At 37.9% G+C, this 9,549-nt stretch overlaps 1 protein-coding gene across 1 annotated transcript in view; it reads left to right on the top strand.

Moving 5' to 3' along the window:
• The first annotated feature begins 230 nt into the window (after window positions 1-230).
• The window catches only part of LOC131474147 (B-cadherin-like), a 19,496-nt gene continuing 10,177 nt past the window's right edge, over window positions 231-9,549 (top strand). Inside the window, exons 1-6 of the mRNA XM_058651896.1 lie at window positions 231-548; window positions 2,195-2,309; window positions 6,722-6,810; window positions 7,262-7,612; window positions 8,696-8,839; window positions 9,065-9,220. Coding sequence (XP_058507879.1) covers window positions 498-548; window positions 2,195-2,309; window positions 6,722-6,810; window positions 7,262-7,612; window positions 8,696-8,839; window positions 9,065-9,220 — 906 coding nt within the window. The 5' untranslated portion in view covers window positions 231-497. The remainder of the gene's footprint in view (window positions 549-2,194; window positions 2,310-6,721; window positions 6,811-7,261; window positions 7,613-8,695; window positions 8,840-9,064; window positions 9,221-9,549) is intronic.

A 9,549-nucleotide genomic window follows, 5' to 3' on the forward strand; every position in this document is an offset into this window, starting at 1 on the left:
AGTGCGGTCAGTTTCGCGCGCATGCGTGTGAGTGTGAGTGTGTGGTGGCGGAGAGAGCGAGAGAGAGAGAGAGAGAGAGAGACAGACAAACAGACAGACAGACAGATCTGTGATGACTGTCAGCAGAGAGGAAATGGTCGCAGCTAAGTTAATAACAGCACAGTGTTGACCACAACTACCTGTGCTGAGGCTTGAAGTGAACAGAAACTGCTGGTATCTGTCTCAGTGGGTGTGTGGGTGTGTTCTGCCTCCATGACCATATCAGGAAGACGGAGCTGCACCTGTGAGCTGACGTCACAGGTTGAAAGTACCTGCAGCGACACGTTCAGCTGAACTTCTTCAGTTAGTCAAACTACTTCCAGGACACAGGACAAAGGAGACGCCGCGGCGACGACGACTGTTCGCTGAGGAAACCGTTTCACACTCTTTACACCCTACCTTTGGTTTTTTAAGACTTTATTTTTTGGTGGAATATTCAAACGAGGATTTAAAAACAGATGGGGACGACTCGGCTCGCCGCTGTCGCCATTTTCTTCGTGGTTTTCCAGGTGAGGTTTCCAGCTGTCGTTAAATTACACCCGTTTCTGTCGTGTTCAATTTAAAAAAACATCAGCCGTTTATTTCTAACGTTTCACGTATTTACACATTCTGACACGATTGAATCGGCGTTTTATTTGTGTAACACTACTTTTAAATTAATTCAAACCGGCCGTTGCATTAAAATTAAATTAAATTAAATTAAATTAAATTAAATTAAATTAAATTAAATTAAATTGAATTGAGGTAGGTATCCGGCGATACCGTTATTGAACAACTACAGTGTGTGTGTACATGTACAGACTATTTTAAAGATAGGTCCCCGAACGACGATAAGTTTTAAGTAAAGTGGGTATTAATGTGTCAATCTGCGTGGGCCTCGCCCTTGTTCCGCGTGTGTCGTCATCTCACAGGTTAAACTCCACTTAAACCGTTGATCTCCTCTCCGTACACACACACACACACGTCTTTTTTCCCTGGTATTGTTTCCTTAATCACGTGACTTTCAGTGTGGAACTTAATGTAGAAATCCCTTATAATCCCTTATCCAAACTTGTTTGAGGGAAGTTATCATGGTTTAAATGTGTCAGTGTACAGCATACTTTCTGTTTCTCTATGTGCCAGTGTTTAATATTCGTTTCATGTTAAATGTTTAGATTATTAAAGGCAGAATTTGCTTAAAACAGTCATTATGGTGACAATTGTTTATAGAGACAGCAAAACGACACGGTATCCATTTGCATTCATTACCCCACCCAGGATTTTCACTTGGCCACTGGGTTTTTGCAGTAAAAATTGGGAATTTTTGGAATTCCATATCCAAGACATTGTAGAGAATAGTATTCACCCAGTATCTGCACACACACATGTTTTCTTTCATTTTCTTTTTCAGCAAATGACTAAAAACTAACTAACTAAAACTAAACTAGGAAACGTGATAGACATTTATCAAAGTTTTCTGACATTTTATGGACCAAACAATTAATCGAGAAAATAAAAATCAGACTCGTCGATTATGAAAATAAGAGAACCAGAAGGTATTCACACACAGGAAGCTGTGTGAATAGGCAGCAATCCAATTTTACTTTGAGATTGTTCATTTCCTGTTACGAGTCCCCTTTAATTTAAATTCCTAGTCATCAACTTGTTCACATCATCTCCTCTTTCTTGAGTAGCGACTGTAAAGCTGTAGTGTGTAACTTCAATATAACAAATTACAGATTCACATAATTTTGTTTTGTTTACATGTCTGTGGTGTCACAGAGTGATGTATAACTGTTGCATTAGTAAACTCTTAGTTTAGTAGCACTTAACACTTATGTCTTTTTTGTTTCCATTCTTATAAGTCATATATATATATATATATATATATATATATATATATATATATATATATATATATATATACACATACCACTGCATTAATAGTGCCAGTGTACATGTTGATGTTTGATAATCTGGCTAATGTGATTATTTTACGAAACTAGCACTGCCACCAACAATAACCACTGAATATCTGATTTGTGAAGTTGTTTGGATGCTGGAACTCTCGGTGTGGTGTCATTCAATGTCTATTTTTTTTTATTATTTTGGTGTTTCGACTGATTACATCTGGATTATGATTAACTAAAATAGGTTTGTTTGTTTTCTCCTTCAGGTCTCAGCTTTAGTTACCGCTAAGAAGCCAGAATGTGAACCTGGATTCAAGTCCGATGAATTGATTTTCACTGTGACCAGTAATCACTTGAGGCCGGGCACAAAACTGGGCAGAGGTAAGACCAGAACAGTCCAGTCCTGTCACTTATTGCTTAATAATGCACTTGGATGCAGATTGAAACTGAGAGGTGGTTTTTCAGTATCCTTGCACTTTACATTTTTAATCACTCCCACCTGGGATGAACAATTTAGCAAAGGAAGCATTCTGACCTGAATTAGGCTTTAGAAGTTTTGTGAGGGAGCTCCTCTGGCTTAGACCAGTTACATTGTTTTCTCCGGTAGTGCAAACAACCTCCCTTCTCAGCTTGCCTCAGACTGCATTTCTCTGTAATGCTCTTATCTGCAGCCAAAACAATGTCCCTGAGCCTGTTCTGCAGCCTTTGCTCTTAAACTGGTGTCGTGTATTCAGAGACAAGGAGCACTTGAAGCTGTTCATCCACATTAATGCCTCATTTTCTATAGCTTCCGTTACTGTTTGATTGTCAGATCATTATGTCTGTCACGGTTCTCAACCTCTCTAAGCCGAACATTTACTTTCTACTTGATGAAACGATGACACATTTTGTTGTGCTCTTCTTATGTCATGTCTGTGCTTGCCTAGTTAACTAGGTAAAGTGCTTTTCCAGTTAAACCAGTTTTCCAGTTTGCTTTATTTGGCTTTTGAGTTGTTTTTTTACCATTATTACTGATTAAGGCTCCAACTTTACTTTCCAACATTATTTTCATAATCTTCTTTATTTCGATGAATCATTTGGTCCATAAATTGTTAAAATGTGAATCAGTGTTTTCAAAACCTGTGAATAATGTTCCCAAATTTCTTAGTTTTTCCACAGACCAAAATGATTTAGGTTTAATGATATCTTTGTTATACAGAGCAAAGAAACCAGAAAATATTTACATTTAAGATGCTGCAAAATCAGAAAGCTTGTTTTAATTATTAACAAAAACAACTAGTTAATCGATTATCAAAATGGGTGATGAGTGCCGATTAGAAATTCTAGTTTGTACTGGAGGAATATTGATGTGAATTTTGTCAGACAGACTGAAACCAAGAAAAACAGCAGAGTTCAGTGTGCTTAATATTTTGGTGTAAAGGTTAACACAGGCACTTGTTAACCTGCTGCTTGGCTCTTATGATTTTCCTGTACAGTATCACTGAGGGAGTGGAGCCTGTCCAGTGTGCAGTATATGCCAGTGGTATTTGATTGAGTGCATGAATGAGCAGGATTGAGCCTCACCTTCATGTGAACACCAGCACTATTGAGAGAAAGGCATAGTTCAGGATTTTGAAGTGTGGTTCTCTGAGGCACTGACACATTCTCAGTGAAAACATGGCTGCCAGCGGGGTGAAAGAGAAAAACAGATTTCAGTCATTTAACAAAGACTGACCTGAAAGACTATAGTAGCAAAGGTTCAAAATGTCTAATGAATAGGTTTGCCTCATTATCTATATAATCCGTGGCACTTTTGTGCGCTCCCCACATCGGGTCCATAGAGAAGTCAACAATTTTACATCATGTCACGCATGATTTGTTTCCAGTGCTACCTCCATTGGGAAGTTTAAATGTCGTTTTTTTTTGTGTGACTTTGGTGACAAAAACTGACCAAACAAGGCAGCCATCGACCAGCAGCTCGCCTTTTCCATGAGCTAAAGATGCTGATGCTGAGTGATCAGATGACAGACTAAATTTTCCAGTCAGAAAAAGCTGTTTCAATGGTGATATAAAGGCATAGATTTTATTAGCAGAGCCTTTTGTAAGTGGCTCAAATCAGTTTTACCTTCTTGCATGTTTTCACTGAGAGCGAGCCTCTGTCTCTGATTGAAGCATAGCATTATTTTCTTTTACCACTTCAACTGACTCACTTAAAATGTTTGTTAGTTGATTGCGTGCGTGTGTGACTTATTGTCATAGAAATTCTTTCAACCATAACAGATTAGACTGGTTTTGCAGTAACATACATTTTCTTGATGTGTTCTTTCACACCCATCGTTTGCTTTGAAGTGGTGCGTGACTAATGTTTCTGTAAAACTATACTGTAATCAATGCGTCAGAGTAATGACTTTCAATGGATATCAATGAACGTGTCTCATATAGGAAAGTTCTTGTCCCAGCTACTTTTAAAACACTTATATGATGGTTATATTGTAGTGTGATGTTGATGTGCATCAGTTTTCTCCATGTTGTCAATGTACAGTAAATGTATTGACTGTGTCAGCAAAAGCGGTCGATACTGAGTTGAGCACTGACCGCGGAGTCATTCACCTAGTTGCCTCAGCTCATCCAGATACCAACTCCTCCTTTCTGTTGTCATATTCAGCCATGGCTTCCACTCATTTTTCTAGGCTTGGTGGACAATTTTGGATAATCATTCTGACCTTTTGTGAGAGAAGCGCTGCATACTGTTACAATTTTAACAGTAACAATAAACACTTTTCCACTGAGGTTGATGGTTCTGTAAATAATACATGTCAACAGAACCTTAAGTGCATCTCTTTGTGCGAAGTTCAACAAACATGTAAACTTTCCTCCTTTGTGCACATTTCAAATAAAAAATGTAAACAGAAACTTACGAAGTGCCTCTCTTGCAAAGTAATTGCGACTGGGCAATTGGTTTCTCGGATTCAGTGTTTTTAGCAGCTCTACAAAGCTGCTCTGCTCCACTGTTGATATGGGGGCCATGTCTTTAGAGATATGGAAAGCCACAACTTTGGTAATATCATGTCACTTGTTCACCATGGGTCAATGAAGCTTGCAGCAGGGTTTGAAATGTCGAGATATCGGCCAGCCCTAATCTATTCTATAAATGTACTGCAACCTGTTGCAGGGCTCTCGTCTCACTTAGATCGTGACAGTCAGACTTTTCAGTCTTTTGCCACAAACTCCTGCCACACATTGTATTTCTCACGCTGAAAAAGCAAACACGTGTGCTTTTACCTCCTGAGCAGTGCTCACTTTAGCAGATACTCCATCTTGTGGCAAAAAAGAGAAACCACACCCCTCTGTATGTGCTACTTCTCATCACAGAAACTGGAGCACAGATACTATTTTGTGAGCTACACAGAACAATACATAAAAACTGGACATTTACCTCTGAACATTTGAAATGAAATAACTTAAACTATATGGGGAGATAGGTCCTATCTCCATCATCTGTTTTTGTTGTTCCTTTATTTTTGAAATAACAGTTTGCAGTGCAGTTGCAGTTAATGCGTCAGTGGAAAAGTGTTTATTGTTGCTGTTAAAATTGTAACAATATTGTATTTTTGAATCGATTACTGTATATTATTGTCATGCAGGAAAGAGATTTGTTTTTTTTATTCAAGGAGCATTTTTATTTCAGTGACCAGACATTTGGCATGTGGCTTAAATTTATAATGGACTGTTTGTTTAATTTTTAAAGGGTTTGCCTCTGGAAAACATTTTATCTAATATGATACAATGCTTTGGGGGAAACCCCAATTACGTCACAGAACAAATGTCGAGATATGACTTTTAGTCCGTATCGCCCAGTTCCATCAGTGAAAACGGCTGAAGTTGGAGCTTCAGTTTTCATTCACTAACTTAATTAACACAGGACGTGTTTGTCTCGTCTCCGTCTCGTGAGAGTGTTGTTGTTATTGTTGCCAAACTTATTGTGGCGATGGAGAACTTTAATGCCTGCACCTTTTATCTTGTTGGAAGAAATAACGTTGGGAGTTGTTGGATGTAGTAATGATCTGTTTGACGCGCTGGAGTTAAACTCGCAGGATGGCGTCACACGGCACGCGCACATACGATGCAAATCCCGACATATGACGCATGTGAGGCTCGCAGCAGTGTGTTGAGCAGACTGTGCAGGCTTTTTAGGCACAGACTTCCTTTCCATCCAAACCAAGCTCTATGTTACGTTTACATATTAAGTTATGAAACAAATCATTAAAAACTGAATTTATGACAGCCTTTTTCAAAGTTCTATTTCCTTGTATGTATAAAAAAACAAACCCATTATTAGATACATTTTAATTGAGCTCCTAAATGTTTTAATTTAGGAGCAGTGTCCCTAAAAACCACAAGGCAGAGCAGAAGAGAGACAAAGACACGTCAACTTCTTGTGGTGTAACTGCACAGCTAGTAAAATAATAATTATAGTGATGCACTCTTCAGTAGCAGTACAACAAACGTTTGTTATACATTGATACTTTGGAGCATTGTACAAACACTCTGAGCTGGAAATGTTAATGCAAATGTGTCAGATGAACTTCTCTTATTATTTGCTCTTAGTTATCACAATAAAGAAGTTTTAAATTTGATGATAAAATGTAAGATAATAAAATATTCAGAATTGTGTTTTTTATTATTAATCTTGTTGCATATAACATTCTGTTATTTTTTAATCAAGTGTATTGTACTTTGTCATATGCTGTGGATTTATAGTTTCAGTTTTCTCTGCAAGCACTAATGGACTAATTTCTTCCGTCCCATTACAGTGAGCTTCACTAACTGCACAAGCGTCTTGGACTTTGTTTACTTTACCAATGACGATCGTTTCACTCTGCACAAAGATGGAGTATTGTCTGTGAGTAAACTTTAGCACGCTTCCTTACGTATAGTTTCATATTTGTAAAAGTTAAAATAATTGGTGTATTTGGCTAAATTTGGTTGGACAATAAATGTGATCATAAGAAGGGGTGTTTCTTTTTCCTTAGCTAATTATTTGATGTATTTTCTTTCTTGTTAAAGTTCTATAGTTTGGGGTAAAACAACCAGATTCCGGCCAGTTCTGCATCATGAAACCTCAACATAGATTTTAGACAGTACAATAACATGTCACATTTAATATAAGTGTGAATTCCAGCAACTTGTCTTTTATGTTTTTTTTCCTTGACCTAGTCTGCATTTTGACCCAATAAAAATCAGTAGCTGTCATGACTGTAAATCCTCCCAAGACATGCTGGAGTGTATTATTGAGTCACATTTTTCTCATGTACAAAGTTTTCAGCCTTTATTGATGAGCTTTTTCTCTCCAGGTAAATAAGCTGGTTAATCTTCATGGAGGACGCCATGAGTTTGCTATGCATTCTTCCAGTGGTCACAAAATGACAATAGTCAAGTTAGTACACAATGGGCATCATCATGGACATCACCACAAAGGGCACCATGAGGAAAACCATGGGCATCACCGTGGACATCACCGTGGGCATCACCTTGGGCGTAACCACGAAAGACCCCATGATGGTCACCATGGGAGAATGCATGGCAACAACCACAGGTCCCACAATGGCAGTCACCATCAAATTGTTGAGCATCACTCTGGAGAACAGAAACACCATGACCATCAGCTCATTCTGACTCAAGTGGTTTCTGCCAACAACACTCAGGTATGATTAGAAACACTGTTGGAAGGATGTGAAACTTCAACAATACAATACAAAATGTAACGAGATTATGGTTTTTAGATGTTTTTTAGGTCCATTTACAGGGCTTTAATTTTTCAGCCACAGCATTGTATTCAATGCTTTAATTTTATTTGCAGTGACAGCAGAGGGAGGCCACTTTAACACAGCAGAGCAATGTTTCGGCAGATATGTACGATGCAGAATTAGACGATCACAATTCAAATGTGAGCGCACTGTTTACAAGAAATTAAACTGAACTCGATGTTGTGTGGGAATTTGAAGTTACAGTCGATCGCACTCTGACTGCCTTCAGATTTTTCCATCATGGTAGAAAAAAAAATCCATCAATGACGAAAAATTCTTGGTTAATGCGACCCCAGTACGAGATATACAATACACTGTAAATACACAATAAATCTACTTTATACTCTTAATTGTTTATAATCTGTATTACATGCTTAAAATAAAGTTATTACCTTTAATTTCAGATAACACCTGGGTTATTTCTTTGGCTTTTTAGTATTAAATGAAAGATATTTATGTTAGGAAAAATTTAATTGCCCATTAAAAACAGCCAAATTCTGCTATAACACAAATCATTAGGTGTATTTTTTTGTTAATATATAATTAACTGATATATTTTATATTTTTGTTCCTTAAATGATGCTTCTGCAGTTTTGTACCTTTTACTGTTCCTGTACAATGACAAAGGCTTTCTATTCTAATAGTTGATGTATTTCACACATGTGTTCAGTATAATAATGATGATTATCAATGCAGCAGCCTTTAAAACAAGATGTCATCACAGATGCCTTATGACGATACCCAAAATCTAAGACCATATCTTGTCTCTTGTCACAAAATGGAAAAAATATCGCTATATCGCCCTGCCGTAGCTCCAAGGGTTACCAAGGGTTAGGAAGGAGCCTATCCCAACTCCAGCACAGGGTGATCTCATCTGAAAGAGTCAAACTTGTGTTAATACCTATTGTATGGTTCCTTTGCAGCATGTCTGGTTCTACTGTTCACTTGTTTACCGAGGGACGCGTGTGCTTGTTTTCCTAGAGTTCAACCGTGTCAGAGGAAGTGCCTCTCCTGGTTTTCCCAAAGTCAAGTTCTGGGATAAGGAGGAGGAAGAGGGACTGGGTCATTCCTGATCTCAATGTTCCAGAGAATCACAAAGGACCTTATCCCCATAAAGTGTCACAGGTAAGAGGAACATGCCACCATTTTTGACTCAGGATTTGAGCTAAACTGCATTTTCTCAGAGACTTTTCTCAGCAATTTTTAGGTGAGATTAAAAAAGAGAGATTAATTACAGATCATAATTAATTCATCTCTCAATTTTTTTTTAATCGCTTGACAGCACTAGTTGATTATACTGTATATTGATATATTGCTCACATCTCACAAACACACTTTTTATTCTTCCAGATCCGTTCAAATGAAGATAAAGTTAAGAAGATTTACTACAGTATCACGGGTCCAGGAGCTGACCAGCCTCCTCACGGCCTTTTCACTATGGACAGGCTCACTGGTACTTTGTATGTGACGCAGCCACTGGACAGAGAGAAGCAGGCCAAGTATGGGGTAAGCACCGTCACGTATTTGTTTGCTTTAATTTTCCTCAACATTTACAATATGTGTAACCTTGACTCGAGTCCACCTGCGACTAGGGCTGAACGATATGGACAAAATTTCATATCTCGATATTCATGTCAGATATATCGATATGATACGATATGACTACGGGTTCGGTGAAAACCAAGCATTTTTCAGAAAAATAAAAACATCATAATACAAAAGACTGTGGAAACTTTCCACATGGAAAGTGCAGTTTTATTGATGAAAACTCACTGTGAGACTGTGTACACTGGTACCATGTCTTTTGCAAAGTCTGATGTTATAGCTTCTGTAAC

Source organism: Solea solea, chromosome 15, assembly GCF_958295425.1.
Source record: "Solea solea chromosome 15, fSolSol10.1, whole genome shotgun sequence".
Classification (NCBI taxonomy): Eukaryota; Metazoa; Chordata; class Actinopteri; order Pleuronectiformes; family Soleidae; genus Solea; species Solea solea.